At 47.1% G+C, this 26,367-nt stretch overlaps 1 protein-coding gene across 1 annotated transcript in view; it reads left to right on the plus strand.

Moving 5' to 3' along the window:
• Positions 1-26,367, plus strand: part of nbeal1 (neurobeachin-like 1) — an 84,595-nt gene that overhangs the window by 4,084 nt on the left and 54,144 nt on the right. Inside the window, exons 2-6 of the mRNA XM_083633823.1 lie at positions 16,869-16,960; positions 21,363-21,524; positions 22,355-22,436; positions 23,700-23,827; positions 25,296-25,378. Coding sequence (XP_083489949.1) covers positions 16,869-16,960; positions 21,363-21,524; positions 22,355-22,436; positions 23,700-23,827; positions 25,296-25,378 — 547 coding nt within the window. The remainder of the gene's footprint in view (positions 1-16,868; positions 16,961-21,362; positions 21,525-22,354; positions 22,437-23,699; positions 23,828-25,295; positions 25,379-26,367) is intronic.

Genomic DNA, 26,367 nt, shown 5'->3' on the forward strand with positions numbered 1-26,367 from the left:
CTGTGCATATTTAGTGTGTAGGATTCATCAGTAAGATAACGAGGGAGGAGCTGGCACTCTTTAGGTCAGGGCTTCCTAACCTTTTTTGGCTTGTGCCCCTACTTTGACGTCACAAAAATCTAGGGACCCGAGACAAAACTCTGACTTTTTTCTCTCAAAATTACCTAAAGTTCAGGTCTCATGTTGATAGTGACAGCTCCTTCCCTCCCGCCCTCTGTGTCTCTGATTGACAAAGCAGTAGAGACATGGCTGCGTACGGTGCCAGTCAGATGTTAACACCGCCGCTGTTCTGTGAGGCGGAATCGCTCCCCGAGGCGGAGTCGCTCCCCGAGGCGGAGTCGCTCCCCGAGGCGGATTCGCTCCCCGAGGCGGAGTCGCTCCCCGAGGCGGAGTCGCTCCCCGAGGCGGAGTCGCTCCCCGAGGCGGAGTCGCTCCCCTAGGCGGAGTCGCTCCCCGAGGCGGAGTCGCTCCCCGAGGCGGAGTCGCTCCCCGGGGCGAAGTCGCTCCCCGGGGCGAAGTCGCTCCCCGAGGCGGAGTCGCTCCCCGAGGCGGAGTCGCTCCCCGAGGCGGAGTCGCTCCCCGAGGCGGAGTCGCTCCCCGGGGTGAAGTCGCTCCCCGAGGCAGAGTCGTTCCCCGAGGCGGAGTCGCTCCCCGGGACGGAGTCGATCCCCGGGACGGAGTCGCTCCCCGGGGCGGAGTCGCTCCCCGGGGTGGAGTCGCTCCCCGAGGCAGAGTCCCTCCGAGTTGTTGACAGTAGGAGTGGTACAGTACCGCACAAGCCGCGCGGGGCCACGCTGGGAGAACCAGCTCATCCTGCTCTGTGTTAGCCAGACTTTCTGACCCTTGTTGTTTTCTTATCTCTGTAATCCATTATTGTTGACCTTATCTTGGCCCAGTCCCCGCTGGTGAAAGAGTGCAGGGGGCGGGGCTTGACACCCATCCTGCTACAGTCCAGCTTAGCTTTTACATGGAGTTGAAGAAGGTGTGACACCTCAAGTCAAAGTTCTAGTGTGTTGACATATGACGTTGTAGTAACATTTCTGGCCATGTTTCAAGCCAGCAGGGTCAGCCGTCCTGTTGGCTTACAGATGGTGAGGTCAGTAAGCAAGTCCAGTGTCAGTGCGGTGTCTGATCAGTACTGAGGAGAAGAATGTGATGCTGTGATCACAAAATCTGATTCAAATGGTTCATTTGAATCATATATCATTATCTGAATGGTTTGTTTTATTTGCAGTGAATCTATAATTCCTTACATATTTCATTCAGAATCAGGAAGGCTGAGAAATCGTGATGTTGAATTGAATTGTGAAAGTATGCATAAGTAAGCGGCTGAAAGCTGCAGTGAACACTGAGCAGTATTTTCTGGTCTGAAGCTCTACCCTCTTTCCCCATATGACTTGAATGCAGAATAATAACATCCAAGTAGAATAGCATGAAGGAGGGATAATTCCCTCAAATCCTGTGTATTGGTAGACATGTAAACCCGTCAAAGGTGGAGATCTCAATGTGAAGCCGGTTGTAGCGGTGGGTTTAGTCCGGCTTGCTCTCCCAGCGCTGTAAACAGGTGACAGGTCACAGACAACAGCTCAGACAGTTACATAATAACCAGCGCTGTAAACAGGTGACAGGTCACAGACAACAGCTCAGACAGTTACATAATAACCAGCACTGTAACAGGTGACAGGTCACAGACAACAGCTCAGAGCATTACATAATAACCAGCACTGTAACAGGTGACAGGTCACAGACAACAGCTCAGATCGTTACATAATAACCAGCACTGTAACAGGTGACAGGTCACAGACAACAGCTCAGATCGTTACATAATAACCAGCACTGTAACAGGTCACAGACAACAGCTCAGAGCATTACATAATAACCAGCACTGTAACAGGTCACAGACAACAGCTCAGAGCATTACATAATAACCAGCACTGTAACAGGTCACAGACAACAGCTCAGAGCATTACATAATAACCAGCACTGTAACAGGTGACAGGTCACAGACAACAGCTCAGAGCATTACATAATAACCAGCACTGTAACAGGTGACAGGTCACAGACAACAGCTCAGACAGTTACATAATAACCAGCACTGTAACAGGTGACAGGTCACAGACAACAGCTCAGATCGTTACATAATAACCAGCACTGTAACAGGTGACATGTCACAGACAACAGCTCAGAGCATTACATAATAACCAGCACTGTAACAGGTGACATGTCACAGACAACAGCTCAGACAGTTACATAATAACCAGCACTGTAACAGGTGACATGTCACAGACAACAGCTCAGAGCATTACATAATAACCAGCACTGTAACAGGTGACAGGTCACAGACAACAGCTCAGACAGTTACATAATAACCAGCACTGTAACAGGTGACATGTCACAGACAACAGCTCAGAGCATTACATAATAACCAGCACTGTAACAGGTGACAGGTCACAGACAACAGCTCAGACAGTTACATAATAACCAGCACTGTAACAGGTGACAGGTCACAGACAACAGCTCAGATCGTTACATAATAACCAGCACTGTAACAGGTCACAGACAACAGCTCAGAGCATTACATAATAACCAGCACTGTAACAGGTGACAGGTCACAGACAACAGCTCAGACAGTTACATAATAACCAGCACTGTAACAGGTGACAGGTCACAGACAACAGCTCAGAGCATTACATAATAACCAGCACTGTAACAGGTCACAGACAACAGCTCAGAGCATTACATAATAACCAGCACTGTAACAGGTCACAGACAACAGCTCAGAGCATTACATAATAACCAGCACTGTAACAGGTGACAGGTCACAGACAACAGCTCAGAGCATTACATAATAACCAGCACTGTAACAGGTGACAGGTCACAGACAACAGCTCAGACAGTTACATAATAACCAGCACTGTAACAGGTGACAGGTCACAGACAACAGCTCAGATCGTTACATAATAACCAGCACTGTAACAGGTGACATGTCACAGACAACAGCTCAGAGCATTACATAATAACCAGCACTGTAACAGGTGACATGTCACAGACAACAGCTCAGACAGTTACATAATAACCAGCACTGTAACAGGTGACATGTCACAGACAACAGCTCAGAGCATTACATAATAACCAGCACTGTAACAGGTGACAGGTCACAGACAACAGCTCAGACAGTTACATAATAACCAGCACTGTAACAGGTGACAGGTCACAGACAACAGCTCAGAGCATTACATAATAACCAGCACTGTAACAGGTGACATGTCACAGACAACAGCTCAGAGCATTACATAATAACCAGCACTGTAACAGGTGACAGGTCACAGACAACAGCTCAGACAGTTACATAATAACCAGCACTGTAACAGGTGACATGTCACAGACAACAGCTCAGAGCATTACATAATAACCAGCACTGTAACAGGTGACAGGTCACAGACAACAGCTCAGAGCATTACATAATAACCAGCACTGTAACAGGTGACAGGTCACAGACAACAGCTCAGACAGTTACATAATAACCAGCACTGTAACAGGTGACAGGTCACAGACAACAGCTCAGAGCATTACATAATAACCAGGCAGCCTTCCTCTTAGCCTCCTGTCATCGCTCCGTGATGCCCCCGAGTCAACGACGGAGACGCATTGTTTTAGGGCTGTCAAAGAATATTCTATATTCGAATATTTAAATTAAATTAATATTCAATGTTATTATTATTATTATTATTATTATTATTATTATATTTCTTAAAGCAGCTACGAGCAACTTTTTCGATTGTTATTAAACAGTATAAATTTAATATCAATGCATCACATCTTACCTCTAATAGTCGACGATACCAACGCAGAGTAGTCTCGCTTGAACCCCGAGTGAATCGGCCAGTGTTAGTGTGTCTGTGGCCAGGGCAGATCAGGAATTGAAATGAAACGGTTTGCAGCAGCCACTTCGGCCATAACCACAAAATAACTTCCAAAAAACCTGTTAGAATATAACGAGAGATGTTCCCGCGAGTATGCGTGGCGTTCACATTGTTTATGTTATGTTGCTAGGCAGCGCAAACGGCGTAAAAGGGCAGCTGCGTTTCACTTCCTGGTTTCACTTCCGCGTTTCACTTCCGGGTTACCCGGTCCGGTCGCTCTAGAGAGCCCCCTGTTGGCGCGAGTTTAGACAGACTATAGACTTAATAATCACCTAAGGGAGCAATCTCAGATACACACGGCCATGGTCTCGTCGACTATTAGAGGTAAGATGTGATGCATTGATATTAAATTTATTCTGTTTAATAACAATCGAAAAAGTTGCTCGTAGCTGCTTTAAAGGTCCCATTCCGTGCAAAAGCTGTTTTTACTTGTAAATGCATATATACTGCTGTCATCCCTCCCTGTAATGAGTGGTCACAACCTCAGAACTGCCAGAGTTGGATTTGTCCCCATCCAGCTTCCCCCTGCAGTCTCCTTCAAGCCACGCCCCTTACACTCTGTTCCCCCAGACGGGTTAATGTGATGTCACTCGGGTCCTTAAGCATACTGCGCGCGGTCTCTCTCACACAAGCTACCTGCAAAATTTTGTCTATAGCCACAAAATTAACACTTCTAGCTGGAGCGACGCCAACTGTACGTGATCCAGCAACTGCGGAGGTGCATTCGGTAATGCCTGGTTCAGACTACACGAATTCAGCCCGATATTAGACCGATTTGGTCGTGCGCGACAGATTTTCAGCGTCGGGCCCGAATATGACCGTCGGGGACGACGATCGGCCGTCTTCACCTCTTGTAGTGTGACATAATCAAAGACCAGCGTCGGGACCAGTCGGGACGTCTAGGACGCCTCACGACACCCTGACGAAAAGACTGGCATGTCAGTCTTTTGGACATGGTTTCGCCTAGTGTGACACCCCGGAAGACAGGTATCAGGTCCTGGGGAGACCGCTCCCCGCTCGATACAGATTTCACCCGCTCGCACTCACCGCTCCGCTCCGCTCAAAAGAATAAAAGAGATAAAAAGGCCAGGGTGTTTTAATTTGCGTTTAAACGCCTGGGCAATGGGCATTGCTCACTACAAATAACATGAGCTCAGCAGAGTCGGCTGCATGTTCGTTTCTCTTCCTTCTCGTCTCGCAGCAGCTGGCAAGAAAATAGTGGGCGTGCACATGAAGTAAGTTGGAGGCTGGAGCCGACATCACAGTGCATCACAGTAGAGCCTGTCACTCATCCAAATAACGTTAATTCTGCAAGGGATATATATAGCACCTGGATTACATACATGTTTCACATAGGGTTGTGTTTGGATTTCAATGTTTTATTTTGCCCAATATTGAAATGTTCTACAATTGCATGTTGTGCTAACATAAACATTATTTCTATCTACCACTTTAGCCTATTTAGGCTGATTTGGTTGCTATTTCTTGTCAATGTAGTGGCCTCAATGCATGCTGGGAGATTTCGTTCACAGGTCCGCCTCCCCGACGACCTGTGAACTCGCTGACGACAGCAGACGACGTGATGACGGTGGCATACGATGCTCTGTCGGTGTTAAGCGAGAATACACTTGTAGTGTGGCCAGTCTCCCGACCAAGACATGTCACGAATTTATGGCAGTATGATGGCCTCGTCTGACATGGTGACATCGTGAACGACAAAAAATATCGTGTAGTCTGATCCTGGCATAAGTCTAGGCATTTTGAGATGTCCTCTTTAGCGTAGCAACCGTTAAGTTAGCGATAGCTCGTTGCTAACATTAGTTGTGGACACAACCTAGCGTGCTGGTCCACAGACACTAATCTGATTGGCCGCTGGGAGCCTGGGGCGGGTTCTCCCTCAGCGGCCAATGGGAACTGTTAGTTCTGGATATATTATAGAAACAGACCATTCTTGGGACGCAACGAGATGAGGAAGTGACAACTCCGTCAGAACAAACGGGGTTGCTATATTTTCGACAAATTAATCCAGAATCATGTTTTATGGACCAGAGACACACGTTTTTAAGAGGTTACAGCTGCACGAATTGGGACCTTTAACATTTAACCAGGTAAAGAAAAACTGGCCAAGAGGGCAACATAAAAACATACATCGTTTGCCTGGTTATTTAAAAACATTACAAAAGTGTAGGCTACTACTGCACTAATGCTGACTGAATAAATATGAAAAACAAAACAAAACAATGTTTATGTTGGGGGGGGGGGGAATTATGTTCAAATAAATATACCAAGTAGTTATATATAAGCTCTCTGGTTGTATTGGTTTGCCTTGCCATGAATGAAAAAACAAAAGTATTTTAATATATTTGGGCCAATTTTGACAGCCTACATTGTTTAGAGCGGCAGCAGCAGCGTACAGTACAGAGTACAGATGCATCAAGCTTGACCACTGGCATATTTCCAAGTGCTCATCAGAGAAAGTGGAGGCTTTAGCAGACGTGTGACTAACAGTAGTTACTCAGCAGTTACCCACGAAACGCCCTGCCTGCTCAAACGCTTCCCTTGTAATCCTCAGCTCAACCCACACTGAACAGGCCTCAGCAGCCAGCGTCATCATCTCGCCCATCAGTAGTCGTGAAGCTGGATGGTGTCTTCATTCTGCGGGCGATAATCCTCACCCCTTCTAATTGTCTGTAAACCAGGGATTTCTGGTTGGGACATGGCGGCCCAATTAATGTGTATAAAAACCCTGCCTTTATTGGAGGCAGGAGAAGAGGGGAGAGATGGAGGGAGACAAGTGAAAACAGAGGAGGGGAGAGATGGAGGGAGACAAGTGAAAACAGAGGAGGGGAGAGACGGATGGAGAGAGAGAGAGAGAGATAAAACGAAGCGACGAGCTGGGAATGACGGAGGAGGAGAAAGTGCTGCGCTTTCACATCAAGTAGATTACTCAGGTCTTTTTTTCCTGCTTGTTTCCTGGTTACAGTCTAATCTCCTCCACAGTCAGATACAGGCACGTGTGCGCTTGCACACACACACACACACACACACACACACACACACACACACACACACACACGCACACACACACACACACGCCTACTGTACACATACATGCAGACACACACACACGCATACTGTACACATACATACACACACACACACACACACACACACACACACACACACACACACGCACACACACACACACACACACACGCCTACTGTACACATACATGCAGACACACACACACGCATACTGTACACATACATACACACACACACACACACACACACACACACACACGCATACTGTACACGTACACATTCACACACACACACAAGCTCACACACTGCTCTGCTTTATGTGCCGGTATGCAAAGTTTGTTCCCTCAGGCTAGCTCTCTCTCTCTCTCTCTCTCTCTCTCTCTCTCTCTCTCTCTCCCTCTCTTTGTCTGTTTGTCTGTCTGTCTGTCTGTCTGTCTGTCTGTCTGTCTGTCTCTCTCTCTGTCTGTCTGTCTGTCTGTCTGTCTGTCTGTTTCTCTGTCTGTCTCTTTGTCTGTCTGTCTGTCTGTCTGTCTGTCTGTCTGTCTGTCTGTCTCTCTGTCTGTCTGTTTGTCTCTCTGTCTGTCTGTCTCTCTCTCTGTCTGTCTCCCTCTCTCTGTCACTTTTTTCACTCTCCCCCTCTTTCTACCATCTTGCTTCTTATTTTCCTCTGTGCTATGAATATCTCAGGAATAACACACTGATGTCACTGCGATTGTGCATCAGACACGCCTGATGTGGTTTTAACCCCTCCCACCCCACCTCTATAAATACCCTCCTGGCAGTGACATCATCACGGCCATAAGTTTGTCACCGACTCTGAGGCTGATAGGCGATGATGTTGGACTGGAGCCGGTGCAGAGCCAAACAGAGCTAAAGGGAGGGGCCTTTAAACTGTGTGGTTTCAGTGGCTCCGTGCCACTTCCACTCTAACCACCCAAACAACCGCCTGACCGAGCGGCGGGCCGGCGGGCCGGCCGCGCCTGTCTGGAGGGGTGGAGCCCTCCAACAGCAATGCAGAAGGCCTGTATTTAGTCTTCAGCGCATGTAGCTAGCAGCTGATAATGCAGTCACTGCCACAAGACGATGAAATAACGTCAAATGTAATAAAACAGGAAAAAGAGGAACAAAATCTGTTCTAATGATGAAATTAATTAATAACGTTCTTGAGACTGATAATTGTAATAATGTATAATGTCATACATTGTTACATGAATGGAATAGTTAGATGGAGAGGGTAGCAAAATGGACAAAACGGGCACAGGGTTACATTTTTGAGAGGCATAACTTTTTAGCTGCGGCCACTGGCCAGCATGGCCACTGGCCAGCATGGCCAGCAGCTCTATAAGTCACTCTGTTGGTTGGTTGGTTGGTTGGTTGGTCCACGTTGGTTGGTCCACAAAATCAATGTCAATGGATGACATCACAATGGAGTGGATGACGTCACACTCTGACTGACATTGCATACCTGGTCGCAGCTATTGTGAATTTGCGCTTGTTTAAATTCTAATTCTAGCAATATTTCTGAAAATATTGCATTATCTGGCCCTTCGGGGCCAAAACCCTAGGCTCGTTCGCTGCGCGGGCTCGCTGCACACAGCATGGCCGCTGAGTGACAAGGCCTATTGGCGCACACACAATCGCCTGCTCTATTGGCATTGGCATGCGCAGCGCACAATTGCTCAACTTCGCATCACTGATGACATCACTGTCACTGATGAAGTCACAATGCCTATGACATCACTGATGATGTTACAATGCCTATGACATCATCAGTGCCTATGACATCATCGGTGATCATGATGTCATAACATGATTTTGGTCAATAATGATGTCACTGATCATCACTGATGTCGTCTGACATCATCAGTGGGACACAAATTGAAACAAACATTGCCCACTTGCTCCCTTTTATATAAAAAGGATTAACAAGTTTTGTTACATTTTCTTCCACCCATTTAGAAGGGCATTTATCAAGCTATCCATTAGTTAATTACATCATCAGTTCATGAAGGATGTCAAACTGATCCACATTCAGTCAGTGTCACTTGTTCCTACGTCAACACTTATCCAGACTTTACCGGACCCGCCTCTCACATCTCTCATTTCTGAGTACAAGGGCACATTTGGGATCAGTGTTGTCTTTCATATCACTATGAACGAGAGTGACACTCAATGGATCCGGACATTGATCCTTAATCAGCATTCCTCCTCAGGGAAACCGAACACAATCGCTGTGTCAGCTGCTCAACGGGGATCTCAATTTGATAAGTGGAGTGCATTGATCTGTGTTGCTGCTGGCGACCTTGTTGGCGTTACAGAGGTCATCCTAAACAGATCTTCAGGAATGTGACGTAGGCCTGGCGTTACAGAGGTCAGCCTAAACAGATCTTTAGGAATGTGACATAGGCCTGGCGTTACAGAGGTCAGCCTAAACAGATCTTTAGGAATGTGACGTAGGCCTGGCGTTACAGAGGTCAGCCTAAACAGATCTTTAGGAATGTGACATAGGCCTGGCGTTACAGAGGTCAGCCTAAACAGATCTTTAGGAATGTGACATAGGCCTGGCGTTACAGAGGTCAGCCTAAACAGATCTTTAGGAATGTGACATAGGCCTGGCGTTACAGAGGTCAGCCTAAACAGGTCTTTAGGAATGTGACGTAGGCCTGGCGTTACAGAGGTCAGCCTAAACAGGTCTTTAGGAATGTGACGTAGGCCTGGCGTTACAGAGGTCATCCTAAACAGGTCTTTAGGAATGTGACGTAGGCCTGGCGTTACAGAGGTCAGCCTAAACAGGTCTTTAGGAATGTGACGTAGGCCTGGCGTTACAGAGGTCAGCCTAAACAGGTCTTTAGGAATGTGACATAGGCCTGGCGTTACAGAGGTCATCCTAAACAGGTCTTTAGGAATGTGACGTAGGCCTGGCGTTACAGAGGTCAGCCTAAACAGGTCTTTAGGAATGTGACGTAGGCCTGGCGTTACAGAGGTCAGCCTAAACAGATCTTTAGGAATGTGACATAGGCCTGGCATTACAGAGGTCATTCTAAACAGATCTTCAGGAATGTGACGTAGGCCTGGCGTTACAGAGGTCAGCCTAAACAGGTCTTTAGGAATGTGACATAGGCCTGGCGTTACAGAGGTCATTCTAAACAGATCTTCAGGAATGTGACGTAGGCCTGGCGTTACAGAGGTCATCCTAAACAGATCTTTAGGAATGTGACATAGGCCTGGCGTTACAGAGGTCATCCTAAACAGGTCTTTAGGAATGTGACATAGGCCTGGCGTTACAGAGGTCAGCCTAAACAGGTCTTTAGGAATGTGACGTAGGCCTGGCGTTACAGAGGTCAGCCTAAACAGGTCTTTAGGAATGTGACGTAGGCCTGGCGTTACAGAGGTCAGCCTAAACAGGTCTTTAGGAATGTAACGTAGGCCTGGCGTTACAGAGGTCATTCTAAACAGATCTTCAGGAATGTGACGTAGGCCTGGCGTTACAGAGGTCAGCCTAAACAGGTCTTTAGGAATGTGACGTAGGCCTGGCGTTACAGAGGTCATCCTAAACAGATCTTTAGGAATGTGACATAGGCCTGGCGTTACAGAGGTCAGCCTAAACAGGTCTTTAGGAATGTGACATAGGCCTGGCGTTACAGAGGTCAGCCTAAACAGGTCTTTAGGAATGTGACGTAGGCCTGGCGTTACAGAGGTCAGCCTAAACAGGTCTTTAGGAATGTGACGTAGGCCTGGCGTTACAGAGGTCAGCCTAAACAGGTCTTTAGGAATGTGACGTAGGCCTGGCGTTACAGAGGTCAGCCTAAACAGGTCTTTAGGAATGTGACATAGGCCTGGCGTTACAGAGGTCAGCCTAAACAGGTCTTTAGGAATGTGACATAGGCCTGGCGTTACAGAGGTCAGCCTAAACAGGTCTTTAGGAATGTGACGTAGGCCTGGCGTTACAGAGGTCATCCTAAACAGATCTTTAGGAATGTGACATAGGCCTGGCGTTACAGAGGTCAGCCTAAACAGGTCTTTAGGAATGTGACATAGGCCTGGCGTTACAGAGGTCAGCCTAAACAGGTCTTTAGGAATGTGACATAGGCCTGGCGTTACAGAGGTCAGCCTAAACAGATCTTCAGGAATGTGACGTAGGCCTGGCGTTACAGAGGTCAGCCTAAACAGGTCTTTAGGAATGTGACATAGGCCTGGCGTTACAGAGGTCAGCCTAAACAGATCTTCAGGAATGTAACGTAGGCCTGGTGTTACAGAGGTCAGCCTAAACAGGTCTTTAGGAATGTGACATAGGCCTGGCGTTACAGAGGTCAGCCTAAACAGATCTTCAGGAATGTAACGTAGGCCTGGTGTTACAGAGGTCAGCCTAAACAGGTCTTTAGGAATGTGACATAGGCCTGGTGTTACAGAGGTCAGCCTAAACAGGTCTTTAGGAATGTGACTGGCTGAGTGCCTAATGTGATCATTAGATTAATGGAAATATCGGCAATGCATCATGGGAATTGTTGTCACGCAAACTGTGACACAAGCTCGTCTTTGGGAGTCGGCACTATGGGACAAGATGACTGTTGTTGCGTTAAGATTCCTCCTAGTAATTTAGATCACACCAAGCTCTGTGTGTGTGTGTGTGTGTGTGTGTGTGTGTGTGTGTGTGTGTGTGTGTGTGTGTGTGTGTGTGTGTGTGTGTGTGTGTGTGTGTGTGTGTGTGTGTGTGTGTGTGTGTGTGTGTGGGGCCAGTGATGGAGGCCTAGAATAAACAGGGGCATGTAAGAGCAGGGTGTGTCCCTCCCTGCCACAGGCCAATTCCTCAATGGGCATCTGTCCTCCGAGGCCGCCAGCTAAAAGAGGGCATTCTTTGGGAGACACACACACACACACACACACACACACAGACGCGGAGCAGTCACTCCACTGCCACAACAGGCTCAGTCACTTGAGACTGAAGCTGCTGGCCTAAATCTTTGTCTCGTTCTCTACACGCGTATTGACAGTGATCCACCCCCCCTCCCCCTCCACCACCCCATATTTTTCTCACCTTTTCTCCCCAATTGTACTTGGTCAATTCCCCCTGTTGTCAAGGTCGTTGCTCCACCGTAGCCAGAGGAGGCGCTAGTGCAGCCACCAGGAAAAATACCCTTAATCTATCTTCCCACCCGCAGACGCGGGTATGGATGCATACCAGATGGTATGGATCCCCGATTTAGCCGGATGCAACACTGGTGCTCAACCTGCGCCCCTGTTGGTAGGCAGGGAATCTGCCGCAGCGCTATGCGGACGCCCAAGGAATTGGTGTTTTCAAGTGAAGTTAAAGAAGAGGCGAGCAAGGCATAAATCTGCGGGGTTTCTTTGCTGTGTTCACTGATTCATGTACAGCAGTCACTGATTCATGTACAGTAGTCACTGATTCATGTACAGCAGTCACTGATTCATGTACAGCAGTCACTGATTCATGTACAGCAGTCACTGATTCATGTACAGCAGTCACTGATTCATGTACAGTAGTCACTGATTCATGTACAGTAGTCACTGATTCATGTACAGTAGTCACTGATTCATGTACAGTAGTCACTGATTCATGTACAGTCGTTGGGGTAAACGAAGCACACAGACGACATGCCATGTTCTCCCAACAGAACACTTTATTTACAGGTGGCTCTGCGGCCGATTCTGATGTTGCGCTCTCTCTCTCTCTCCCCCGTCTGTCTCCCTGTGTCTCTCTCTACCCCTCTCTCTGTCTCCCTGCCTCTCTGTGTGTGTCTCTCTCTCTTACATACACACACTCTGGGATGATACCATCCCAGAGTCAGAGGATTGTTGTGATGACTTCACTAGGCATTGCAGAGCGCTGGCTTCCTGCTTGGTTCTGGCTGATTTGCACTCTGACATGCAGACAGAAGCAGCCTCCCCCTCCCACCACCCTGCCACACAGCACTGCTACCCTCAGTAGAGCCCCACCCATACGGAATTTCTGGGGCCTATACCGATATTAGAGAATAAAAAATCAAATATCGACCAAATATTGTTTTTATTTTTTTTGCCAAGATCAAACACTTGGGCAAGATATTTTACAGTTTAACAATAAACTTTATTGTCCAAAATGATATCAGTGCACTGAAGAATTATAAATAACTACAAATAAATACAAACACAAAGAGAACAACAAATATATACAACTTAAATGAACGAAAAAGAAGAAAAAGGATCAAATATACCTAAAATACTGCCTATAACTTTGAAAATGAAATAAAAAAATATTGGCGAATATCAGACAACATATACTTCCATACGGTACCGTTATATATCTATGATAGGCCCATATCGGCCGATAATATTCAACAAACATCCATATTGGTCAAACAGATGTAGACTACAGTATACTGTATACTGACTGGTGTTATGGTAATCTGCTCTGATCGCCTCCTCAGCCCTCCTTGACCCAGATGACTAACACCCCATTTACACGGTTTTTAAATACGACCTGTATCAGGATAAGTTATCTGGATACTTGTTGCATTTAAAAAATAGGTGTAAATGGGGTGAGAGAGATGTGAACACAATGTGAGCCAGACTACCTCCAGATGTGGTCAGGAAGATCTGATCACATCCCGATCACGATGCGTTTACACCTTGCATTAAGATAAATGTTTTCTTATCCAGATAACATCCAGATACAGGTCACATTTAAAAACCAGGTGTAAGGGGTGAAAGAGATGTGAACACAATGTGAGCCAGACTACCTCCAGATGTGGTCAAGAAGATCTGATCACATCCCGATCACGATGCGTTTACACCTTGCATTAAGATGAATTTTTCCTTATCCAGATAACATCCGAGATAACAGGTCACATTTAAAAACCAGGTGTAAATGGGGTGAAAGTTCTGATCACATCCGGATCACGATGTATTTACACCTTGCATTAGCATTAGGTTTTTTTCCTGATCCAGATAACATATCCGGATACAGGTCACATTTAAAAACCGGGTGTAAATGGGGTGTAACTCCCACCCTCCACATGGCTGGAGTTCCTTATGCCAGGGGGGAGGGGGTATTGAAGCCTCCTGAGTGATAGAGTGCCTGTTTTCCAAGCTGCATGGGGCCATCCATGTATCCTGCAACTGCCATAACACACGCACGCACACGCACACGCACACGCACGCACACACACACACACGCACACACACACACACACACACACACACACACACACACACACACACACACACACACACACACCATCAGTTATATTCATTGTTGTGTGGTAATGCATTACAGCCATCTTCTTACTTTTTCCAGTCACAAATTTTGACAAACTACTAATTTCAATTTCAGTAAATGGCACATTGGACACCGAGTCTGTTTAGTTTCCTGATCATTGACAGAAAAGGGAAGTGACTTATCCCGGATTTTCATTGTAAAAGATGCACTTTTCAAAGCCCTGTCCGTTTGTTATTCACAAAGCTCAGCAGCGGCTTAGAGCAAATGTCTGGTCTGCCCCCACTCGGCGCGCTGAGCACGTTCCTGTGGGCCGGCGGGAGCGCACACCCGGAAATGTGCCTCCACTTAGCGGAGCAAATCGGGCCGGCCTTCCCCTCTGTGGCCCGGGCTGGCATCCCATCCTTCCCTGGGCATTGTTCCAGGCATGTAGGAAATGTGGATCAGCCGGCTGCTAGAAAAGCCCCTCCTCAGGGAGCGCAGAAAGCAGCCCGTCCTGTTTCCACTCCCGACAGGTGCATGTTTGAGCGTCCCACGCCCCAAACAGACAGGTGCATGTTTGAGCTTCCCACGCCCCAAACAGACAGGTAGATGTCTGAGCGCCCCACACCCCAAACAGACAGGTGCATGTTCAAACAGACATGTGCATGTTTGAGCGCCCCACGCCCCAAACAGACAGGTGCATGTTCAAACAGACATGTGCATGTTTGAGCGCCCCACGCCCCAAACAGACAGGTGCATGTTCAAACAGACATGTGCATGTTTGAGCGTCCCACGCCCCAAACAGAAAGGTGCATGTTCAAACAGACAGGTGCATGTTTTAGCGCCCCACGCCCCAAACAGACAGGTGCATGTTCAAACAGACAGGTGCATGTTTGAGCGTCCCACGCCCCAAACAGACAGGTGCATGTTCAAACAGACATGTGCATGTTTGAGCGCCCCACGCCCCAAACAGACAGGTGCATGTTCAAACAGACAGGTGCATGTTTGAGCGTCCCACGCCCCAAACAGACAGGTGCATGTTCAAACAGACAGGTGCATGTTTGAGCGCCCCACGCCCCAAACAGACAGGTGCATGTTTGAGCGTCCCACGCCCCAAACAGACAGGTGCATGTTCAAACAGACATGTGCATGTTTGAGCGCCCCACGCCCCAAACAGACAGGTGCATGTTTGAGCGTCCCACGCCCCAAACAGACAAGTGCATGTTCAAACAGACATGTGCATGTTTGAGCGCCCCACGCCCCAAACAGACAGGTGCATGTTTGAGCGTCCCACGCCCCAAACAGACAGGTGCATGTCTGAGCGTCCCACGCCCCAAAGAGACAGGTGCATGTCTGAGCATCCCACACCCCAAACAGACAGGTGCATGTCTGAGCGTCCCACGCCCCAAACAGACAGGTGCATGTCTGAGCGTCCCACGCCCCAAACAGACAGGTGCATGTCTGAGCGTCCCACGCCCCAAACAGACAGGTGCATGTCTGAGCGTCCCACGCCCCAAACAGACAGGTGCATGTCTGAGCGTCCCACGCCCCAAACAGACAGGTGCATGTTTGAGCGTCCCACGCCCCAAACAGACAGGTGCATGTCTGAGCGCCCCACGCCCCAAACAGACAGGTGCATGTTTGAGTTTGAGCGCCCCACGCCCCAAACAGACAGGTGCATGTCTGAGCGCCCCACGCCCCAAACAGACAGGTGCATGTCTGAGCGCCCCACGCCCCAAACAGACAGGTGCATGTCTGAGCGCCCCACGCCCCAAACAGACAGGTGCATGTTTGAGCCTCCCACGCCCCAAACAGACAGGTGCATGTTCAAACAGACAGGTGCATGTTTGAGCGCCCCACGCCCCAAACAGACAGGTGCATGTTTGAGCGTCCCACGCCCCAAACAGACAGGTGCATGTTCAAACAGACATGTGCATGTTTGAGCGCCCCACGCCCCAAACAGACAAGGCACACTCACACCTGAAGCTCTCCTTGTCATAGCATAGCTGACATGCCGTGGTAGCAGCTATTTATACTACCTGCATATACACACACTCTTACAAATGCTCTTGTTTCCCTTGCCTTGAGGCCTTAAATGATACCACTTCAAACATTTTTCCAATTTCATTTGTTTCCATTTTTACTTTGTGGCTTCTTTCTTCTTCTTTTTTCAAAGTGTCAAAAGGAGTCTGATTTAATTGGTTTTCATTTAAGCCCTCAGGGCCACAAAAACTAGAACATTTTACTATTTTAGAAGGGCAAACGTTCGATATCAACTCTATACGACAAACACTCTGAATTACAGAGGAACAGAGGGAGAGAGGCTACAAAAGGAGAGGCGGAACTTGTGTCTGTGGGCTAACTTGCCATTGTTCTAATTTCAGTCAAACATTTCAGTGTGTGTCTCACACACACACACACACACACACACACACACACACACACACACACACACACACACACACGCAAGCTAACTGGCATCAGATTGCAGACAAGCTCCGTCAGCTGCCAGCCATTTATGCATTTTAACCATGACAGCATCTGTCAGTAAAGAACGCTAACCATATTCTCTCCCTCTGTCTTCACCCTTCTTTCTCTCTGTCATCCACCCATAATCTCTCTCTATTTCTCCCTCACCACCCCTCTCTCTCTCTCTCTCTCTCTCTCTCTCTCTCTCTCATTGTCTTTGACTCTTTGTTTTCCAGAGGGATCCAGACTATTTGAAACTCTGGCTGGAGATCTTCATTGGCTCCTATGAGCGATGCCTGGATGTGGACTTCGAAAAGCCGCCTACAAGGTAACATATGCAGCAAACGGTGACCATAATAAAAAGAATTAGAATTTCAGCAAACTGCACTTCTCACAGATCACCTGTCAATCAAACAGTGTGTCCAGAACTGGGAACTGGGAATCTTCCTACTTCCAAATAGGAAAAATCCATTTGAACCAGCGGCTCCCCAACTCATAATCCCTGGACTCTTCGCTGAGCCCCGAGTTCCCTGACATGTAGTTCTGTGATGTCATGTAAATGCAAATCAACATGGCAGTAGTCTCTCAAGACAGACTATCTCTTCCACAATCTTACAATGCTCCATACACGTTTGCCCATTAAAATTTGGCCAGAGGCAGACCGGAAGGAAGTTCAATGGTATTCGACCAATCACGACACATGTAAACATAACCGAGGCAGGTGATTGGGGAAATGTGTGGATGTCCCGCCTTATTTAAGCTGGGACATCCTGCCTTCCACAGGCAGGTGATTGCCCAACTTTTCCCTCTATTGAAGTACGTAGTTGTCGGGATGGGAGCATTGCAAATTGCGGGAGCCAACGCATCTGATTTAAGAGACTAACATGGCAGCACTCATAGAGAATGTTAAAAAACAGCAAAATAATATTGATTGAAGATTTTAAACATACTTTCAAGTTTGCGCATGGCATACTTTAAGATCAATTAATACAGTTGTTTACAAGCATAATGGAATGGTTAAGTTGTTCTACATTCATGTTAAAATGGCACAGTAGCCCCAGCATGGTATTTATACTTTTGCGAGAGATGTATAACAGATATTCCATAGCTTAGGATGCAGCTTTCTTTCAGATGTCCATATTGCTCCCAACCAAAGCCACTCTTACCACTTTCAGACAGACACGGTTCTGGTTCTGGCTCTGGTTCCGTTCTGGAGTCTCAGAACCTTGGTGCTTTCTGGCGAACCAGCCCGCGTTCACACCAGTTTAAGTGGAACCAAAGTGGGAGGACATTATTTGGTAGTCCTTCTTCAGTTTTTTAAGTTTATTAATTATTTGGTCTGGCGTTCGAGTGAACCCATGCCTTGGCCATCTCTTCCGCAAGTTCAGCATACAACTTGCTCTTTCTTGTACTGCTTTCTAGCTTTTCTTGCAATTCGGTAGATTCCCAAATCAACACTAAACATTTGGTTTCCTCAGCAGACCACTGCAAATTATTTTTCTCCATGTTGTCACTGCCTTCTTCTCCTTCCTGCTCGTTTTCACAACCAAGAATGAGACACGCCCACTGATGATGTCACGGTTCCCAAGGAAAAACCAACTATTTTTTGGTTCCGCTGAGAACCAACTTTTCAGGTTCCGAACCAATTATTTTTTCAGTCTTGAACGTGCCGTTATTCCAAACAAACCGGAGCGGCGGAACACTGCTCTTCCTGTGCGGCAGAGGATTTTCCCCAGGAGAAAAACCTAAAAGGTGTTTAGCACAGCAAATGGAAAAGCTTTTATGAACTGGCTATAGGTTGTTATACTGTATCAGTCACTGATAGAAAGTAGCAAAGGGACATGGTTTTGAGGCTGTTCTGCTCTATGGGATGTATATACAGGGGAGTGACAGAAAAGACTGGAGATGATAGGAGGGACGCACGTGATCCAGGTGGATCTGACTGCCCAGTTTTTTTAACACTACAGCAGAGATGTCCCAACTCAACCATAAATAAAGCACAATTCTACTTGAGGTCATTGAAGGTGGATTCAGCAGGACTAGCCTTGCTTGTTTGCGTCATCTACAGTATTTGCGCGACCGCACGCGGTGCATCCCTCCACAGCACAACCCAAAAATAGCACGGCCACAGCGGACGCGTGCTCCCGTGCAGACCAGAGCGCTCACGCTCTGATGTGAGTGACAAATGTGATATCACTGAAAAGCCCAGGATGTCCTCTACACACTGCAACAGGTTTCAGCATGTTAGCATATAAGCCCAGTGAATCATGTCCACTATAGAGGACACAAGTCAATGAATGGGCTGGGTCTCAATTAGCTCAGCCAGAGACGGTCAATATCGGAGCGAGACACTCCATCTCCCAGTCACTTCCTATATCTGTGCCACGGAGGTCTCACCACGGCCACGGCCACCACGGCCACACCCACTTAGGAGACTGGTCAGCCAATAGAGGGAATGCACCGACACCACGCCCCCTCCCGAACACGCCCCCTCAGCCGGACTGAGCAGCACTGAGTGTCAAATTTCCAAAACAAACGTGGCTTCTGCCAGGGGTAGTAGCGAAACCACGGCTAATATAAACGATTATCTGCTTAAAATAAAGGCAGTTGGACTCGAATGTGACCCTTACAGCTTGCCAAAGAACCAGTGGTCCATGGACGTAGACATGTGGCCAGGAATAGGGTTTCCTGACATTTATATGTACTTAATATCGACGCCGGGGAAATACACAAACCAAAGCATGAAAGCATACAAGAGCCTGGACGTAGCGTGGTCGTACTTCAAGGCTGGATTTGTTGGCGACATTAAAGTAACGAGGACAGCAATGGATATTCTGGTTGTATGTGGAGAGGTACATATTTATTTTATTACAACTTTTATTAAGAAAAATATAGCATACGCTGTCCCTAGCTTTGTTCAGAGTGAACACTATCACTCATGTAACGTTATATCTGTGCAGGTAGAACACAGCCAGAGAATGAATGAGCCCTCATTGAAACCCTGGATAGCTGCAGAGAAGACCGGGACCGTTTCATTAGCTTTCGGCAGCCTGTAAAAAGATACCTCCGACGCCTTGTTGAATCTATTTTTACAGTCAATGGCACAACAGCACTTTACCATTTTCGTTGTTTTCTCGCGGAAGCTGAACGCTAAACACCGTGACCCGGCGGCGCCACCTGGCTTGTTTAGACGTTTTGACACTCACTGCAGCTGAGTGGGCGTACCCGCACTGACTGTTGCGTCCGTGACGTCACGTGCATTCCCTCTATAAAGTGTAATACCACTGACAGACAGCCAATCACTAGCAGATGACCACGCCCATTTAGGAGACCGGAAGAGTACTGTTTCTTATTATTGGCGGAGCCTGGAGTGGTGTGGTGTGGAAAGGTCTCTGGCTCAGCTTTTCAGGTGTCTCCTGTATGGTAATTTCCTTCCTCCCTCCCTCCTCATCTTATTTTTCTTGCCCCTTTCTCTCACTCTCTCTCTCTCCATCTTTCTGATTGTATCACCCTCGTCCTCACTCCATCACCCCCCCCCCCCCCCCTGTCTTTTTGCTTTTCTTCTCTATCTGTCTTCTGTCCATTTCCCTCCTTCCCTCTGCAGCTGCCACATCTGTACCGCTTTCCCACCGATACACATCGCACCCATTTGGCCTGACTCCATTCTCTCATGGGCAGTGCAACACACACGCACGCACACACACACAGACACACACACACACACACACACACACACACACACACACACACACACACACACACACACACACACACACACACACACACACACACACATTGTTCTTCCTAGTAATACATGCAAGCAATCATCAGGCAAGTGTGTGTGTGTGTGTGTGTGTGTGTGTGTGTGTGTGTGTGTGTGTGTTTGTGTTTGTGTTTGTGTGTGTGTGTGTGTGTGTGTGTGTGTGTGTGTGTGTGTGTGTGCGTGCGTGTGTGCGTATTGGACTGAGCAGCGTGTCGTCCTTCAGGGTACTTGCCCTTGTGGACACTGCGGCGTTGCTTCAATGATAAGCATCTTGCTGAATAACTGATGGAGCATGTAATCTACCAAGCCTCGAGGTCACTGTGTGTGTGTGTGTGTGTGTGTGTGTGTGTGTGTGTGTGTGTGTGTGTGTGTGTGTGTCTGTGTGTGCGCACACGCGCACAGCTGTATGCACTTCAGAGAGGACACGGTTGTTAAGCTGTATTCATCTGCACTCCAAGTGTGCTACTCCTGAATATTCGACACACTGTATTTCTACGCTTATGTTGTTAAGAGCTCTCCAGTGTATGTGTAATCACGCCCTAGGGTGTATGGGAAACCAATCTACTAAGAGTAGCGTTAATTTATTGTAAACACATAAGAACATGGGCGTGAATGATCTGTAGTGTTGTGAACTAAATTCATGCATAATAATTAAGAAACCATGATTTTTCCTCTGACTATAATCGTACCATCAAAATCTATAATTGCTGCATCCCTAACCCAGACATGCATCCACCTGAGAAACCACACTTGTGGTCATGTCATGAGGAATAGAGGTTTTCATACACACAGCCACTTTTCCTTTCTAATGGGGGACTCCTACCTAACCTGCGTCTGTCTCCTTGTGTGTGTGTGTGTGTGTGTGTGTGTGTGTGTGTGTGTGTGTGTGTGTGTGTGTGTGTGTGTGTGTGTGTGTGTGTGTGTGTGTGTGTGTGTGTGTGTGTGTGTGTGTGTGTGTGCTGTGCAGGCCGGAGGAGGTTCCCCCGGTGCTGACCCTGCTCCCAGACAACATCCTGCAGGTCCTGAGGCACCAGCTGCTGCAGTGCGTCACCAAGGCCTCTGATGGCCTGGAGCCCGAGCAGCAGAGCCTGGCACTGCTGCTGCTCAAGTTCCTCATCCTCACATGCAGGTCAGGAAGTCACACATGCATGCACGTACACGCACACACACACACACACAGCCACACACACACACACACACACACACACACACACACACATTCGCTCGCTCGCTCACTCACTCACTCACTCACTCACTAACTAGGGCTGGGCGATATGGACCAAAAATCATATCTCTGTATTTTTAGTCTGAATGACAATACACAATATACTGTATATCTTGGTATTTTCTAAGAAGTTGAATTGGAAGTCAAAGCCACATGTGAGATGTCACAAGCACTTTTATAAAAAAACAAAAAAACAAGACTGTGATCAAAATAAAATGCAAAGACAGGGTTTCCTTCCCTGATTATTGGTGCTTTCACAAAATATTTACACAATGAGAATTTATGATAAATAATCATCAGTAATGTGGATATAATGACAAATTATTTGCCTTTACCCACTAAAGGCAAATAATAGAACAGTTAGAACAGTCTGGTAAGTTCAGAAAAGTACATCACTTTACTGTAATGCAGCTTTTAAAACCAGGAAAAGCAGCGGGCGAGCCTAAGAATCGAGCGTGCGTAGCACGTGAGATGCCTACTATCAATATAATATCGATATATTGCAGAGGAGTAGTGTCTTATGAATGCATAATGCAAGGCAAATGATCGGTAAGCTAACTAACATGTTTCTGCTTCTGTCCTGTATGTATGTATGTGTGTGTGTGTGTGTGTGTGTGTGTGTGTGTGTGTGCACACCTGCGTGTGCATGGGTGTGTGTGTGTGTGTGTGTGTGTGTGTGTGTGTGTGTGTGTGTGTGTGCGTGCGTGTGTGTACGTATGCGCTTTTTCCACCAGGAACCTGTCCAATGTGGAGGAGATTGGCACCTGCTCCTACATCAATCATGTCATCAACATGACAACCCTCTACATTCAGCAGGTCTGGCTCCTCCCCTTTTCTCTGACCCCCACCTTCCTACTGTATGTGTTGCCCGATTATTGTCATGATTTATACAATGGCTGTGCAAAAAAGGCACATTATCTAAAAAAAAACAAAAAAAAACATTTACACACACACACACCACACACACACACACACACACACACACACACACACACACACACACGTATAATAATATGTATCTTTATGAATGGGAAGCTGATAGATTTACAGAAGTAGACTCAAATAAAAATCCTGTAGGACAAATAAATAACCAACTATTTCCTTCCCCTTTAAGTCATACAGGTGATACTGTTAGTGTTGCCAATTGACAGCATGTATAGTCCTGCCAGTTTCTCTGTGCCATCTGTGAACCCCATTACACCTGGCACTCACATGACTCTTGCGTAATCAGATTGTAATGAGGTAGAATAAAAACTCATAAAATCAAGGTATGAATGCACTCAAGACACATTTCAGATCAGACTGTGCAAGCTAGCTGTGGAGGAGATGACTGTCAAATGTAAATCCAATGTGTCTCCAGTTCATGCGTACAGTAGTGACGAGGGAAACAGAAACTGTGCACATTCACCCAGGAAGCACGTTCAAATGGTACAACTGGCAGGCAGCTCAGATAGAAACATACTGTACTGTACTTGTCTAAACGTGACTATCAAGTCAATGGACAACAAGAAAGACAACATGCTTACTATCAGTTATAAAGGATGCAAATGAGGAAGTGATGTCTGCTGCAATCTGCATTTGGGCAAGGGACAAATAAATGCCCATTTTAATGTCCGCTGCAAATTGAATTACCTCCACCAATGGAGTTGGCCAGGAGGTCATGTTCCCCCCCCCCCCCCCGTTTGTTTGTCAGTCTGTTTGTCGGCAGGATATCTCAGAATGTTATGACCGGATTTGCACGAAACTTTGTGGAAAAATAGGTCATGGGTCAACTTAGAAGTTATTAACGTTCCACACCCACTGGCCAAAAGGGGGCGTGACAACGGGCATGGCCAATCACAAAAAGACGCTTAACTTCCAAACGTAGTCATGTAACACCACGAAACTTTGTAGAAATTTAAGAACTGGTTAACTTTCCACGCCCACTAGCCAAAAGGCAGTGTGGAAATCACAAAAATGTGCCTAACTTCCCAACTGATTCATGTAATGCCACAAGACTTTGTAGAAAGGTTGGCTGAGTATGCACTCTAGTTGAATTGTAAATGGTGTGTCCGTGTGGTGTGTTGTGTTGTGTTGTAGCTGAAGAGTAAGACCAAGGAGAAGGAGATGGTGGATCAGAGCCAGGCCGAGGAGTTTGTCCGACACGCGCTGGCCTTCTGCGAGAGCCTCTATGACCCTTACCGCAACTGGAGGCATCGAACCTGCGGGTAACAACACTCTGCAGCTAACTAGCTTAGCATGACTTTTGAACAATAGAATAAATTGTCTTATCTGTAGCTTATCTAGGGCCATATGAAATCCGTTTGATTTTTTTTCCCCATTTAATTTTAATGTAGGGGTTAGGATCAATATGTTTTAATTTTTTTTATGACTTGGCTCTCTCAGACATCTCTTCAACATGTTTCTCAAGTTGTGAGGTGACGTTGGGGTCCTACGCAAAACACCCCAATCCAAAACGGAATTTTATTTCTCTAGGCCTATTTTACAATTATGAACTTATTTTGGTTACTACAATAATCGGGTCTACTTTTGATTTTGATCATTAGGCCTACTCTTATCAATTTCAGTCAAATTATGGAAAATTCTACAATATTCCATGTTTTACAGTTGATTCAATTTTTATTACTAAATTCCATGATTCCGTCCGTTTTTTCCTGCATTGCGATAATCATGTTCTGCCCTATGTTCTGCATCACACATCATATGATAATCATATGGCCCTATGTTCTGCATCACACATCTCTCTCCTGCTAGCAAGCCGCTGGATCATGTATAGATCATGTCTTTGGGAAGAGGTGTCTAGGTAGAGGGGAGGCGGCGGTGCTAACCAGCTAACCAGCTAACCAGCTAACCAGCTAACCAGTTTCAACTGTTCCCTGCTGTCCTTCATGTCTCAGGAGGATAGATCATATGCCATGTCTAAGGTTGTCATATCAATATGGCGTCTTGGTCTGCTGCTTATTTCAGGCCATGCTTGTGCTGGCATTTCCACTCTGTTATGTATATACACAATAGCACAAAGTACCTTCATATATTTTTGCTCTAGCTAGAGAGATGATTAGCCTGGCCAAAGTGTTCTCTTGTAGAAAGGCTCAATAAGGTGTGCTTGTGCTTTAATGTTTACATGTATGACAAACCTCAGCAAACCTTTTTACAGCCTCAATAAACATTTCAAATTAATCTTGGTCTGTGACGTGCTGTCGGTCCTTGTATCAAAAACACAGTCAATCACCCTGCGAGTACAAAATAATGTCTCAAAACCAATAAAAGCAAACGTTAAAAAAACAATGGGAAAACAACAGAAGGTGCCACGTCACAATCTTAGACATTTGACTTTAATAGATCACAACCTGTGTGCAAAATACTAATAAGCGAAAGGCAACTCATTAGTAATTTAAGTGCACATTCAGCTAATCACCTTCCAAATCCTCCAGCAAGCCAATTAGCCTTCATTTGAAATCAATTGAAGTGATTCTAATGAGATCAAGTCAAACCAGGATTCACTGACGCTTTCTTTCTTGGGTTTCCATTTGTGGCATCAAAGCAACAAAAACCAGACAATTTGAAAAGTGTTGTGTTGTGTGAGCGTGTTGTCACGCTTATGTCATGTCTGTGTGTGTGTGTGTGTGTGTGTGTGTGTGTGTGTGTGTGTGTGTGTGTGTGTGTCTTTCCCAGGGAGCAGCTGGGTACAGTCGAGAGGAGCAGACAGAAGTACAAGGCAGCTCCGCTCACCGTTGAGTTTATCCCTTTCTTTTACCGTAAGTCAGTCAGCGTCTCTCCCTCTCTCTTTCTCTCTTTCTCTTTCTCTCTCTCTCTCTTCACTTCATTTTCCTCCCTCTCTTTCATTCTGTCTCTTCCCACAACAAACACACACATATAAACACCTGCAGATGACAGATGCACACATGGACAGAGGTTTGAACATAAACACATCCACAATTAATTGAGGAAAAGACATCTAAATCTAAGCAGCGGCAATGTTTTCTCATAAAACAAGATATTCTGAGCTGTGAAGATTCATACCACTTGTTTTCCTCTCTTCTCTCCCTTCCACTCCCCTCCTCTCCCCTCCTCCCCTCCTCTCCTCTCCTCTCCTCTCCCCTCCTCTCCTCTCCTCTCCTCTCCTCTCCTCTCCTCTCCTCTCCTCTCCTCTCCCCTCCCCTCCCCTCCTCCTCTCCTCTCCTCTCCTCTCCCCTCCTCTCCTCCTCTCCTCTCCTCTCCTCTCTCCTTGCCTCTCCTCTCCTCTCTCTTCCTCTCCTCTCCTCTTTCCTCTCCCCTCCTCTCCTCTCCTCTCCCCTCCCCTCCTCTCCCCTCCTCCTCTCCTCCCCTCCCCTCCTCTCCCCTCCTCCTCTCCTCTCCTCTCCCCTCCTCCTCTCCTCTCCTCTCCTCTCCTCTCCCCTCCTCCTCTCCTCTCCTCTCCTCTCCTCTCCCCTCCTCTCCTCCTCTCCTCTCCTCTCTCCTTGCCTCTCCCCTCTCCTCTCCCCTCCTCCTCTCCTCTCTCCTCGCCTCTCCCCTCCCCTTCTCCCCTCACCTCCTCTCCCCTCTCCTCTCCCCTCCTCCCCTCCTCTCATCTCCTCTCATCCCCTCTCCACTCCTCCCCTCTTATCTCCTCTCCCCTCCTCTCATCCCCCTCCCCTCCTCTCCTTTCCTCTCCCTTCCTCTCTTCTCCTATCCCCTCCTCTCCCCCCCATCCTCTCCTCTCCTCACCTCTCCCTCCTCCCCTCCTCTCCTCTCTTCTCCTCTCCCC

The sequence above is a fragment of the Poromitra crassiceps genome (assembly GCF_964638095.1).
Source record: "Poromitra crassiceps genome assembly, chromosome: 3".
NCBI lineage: Eukaryota > Metazoa > Chordata > Actinopteri > Beryciformes > Melamphaidae > Poromitra > Poromitra crassiceps.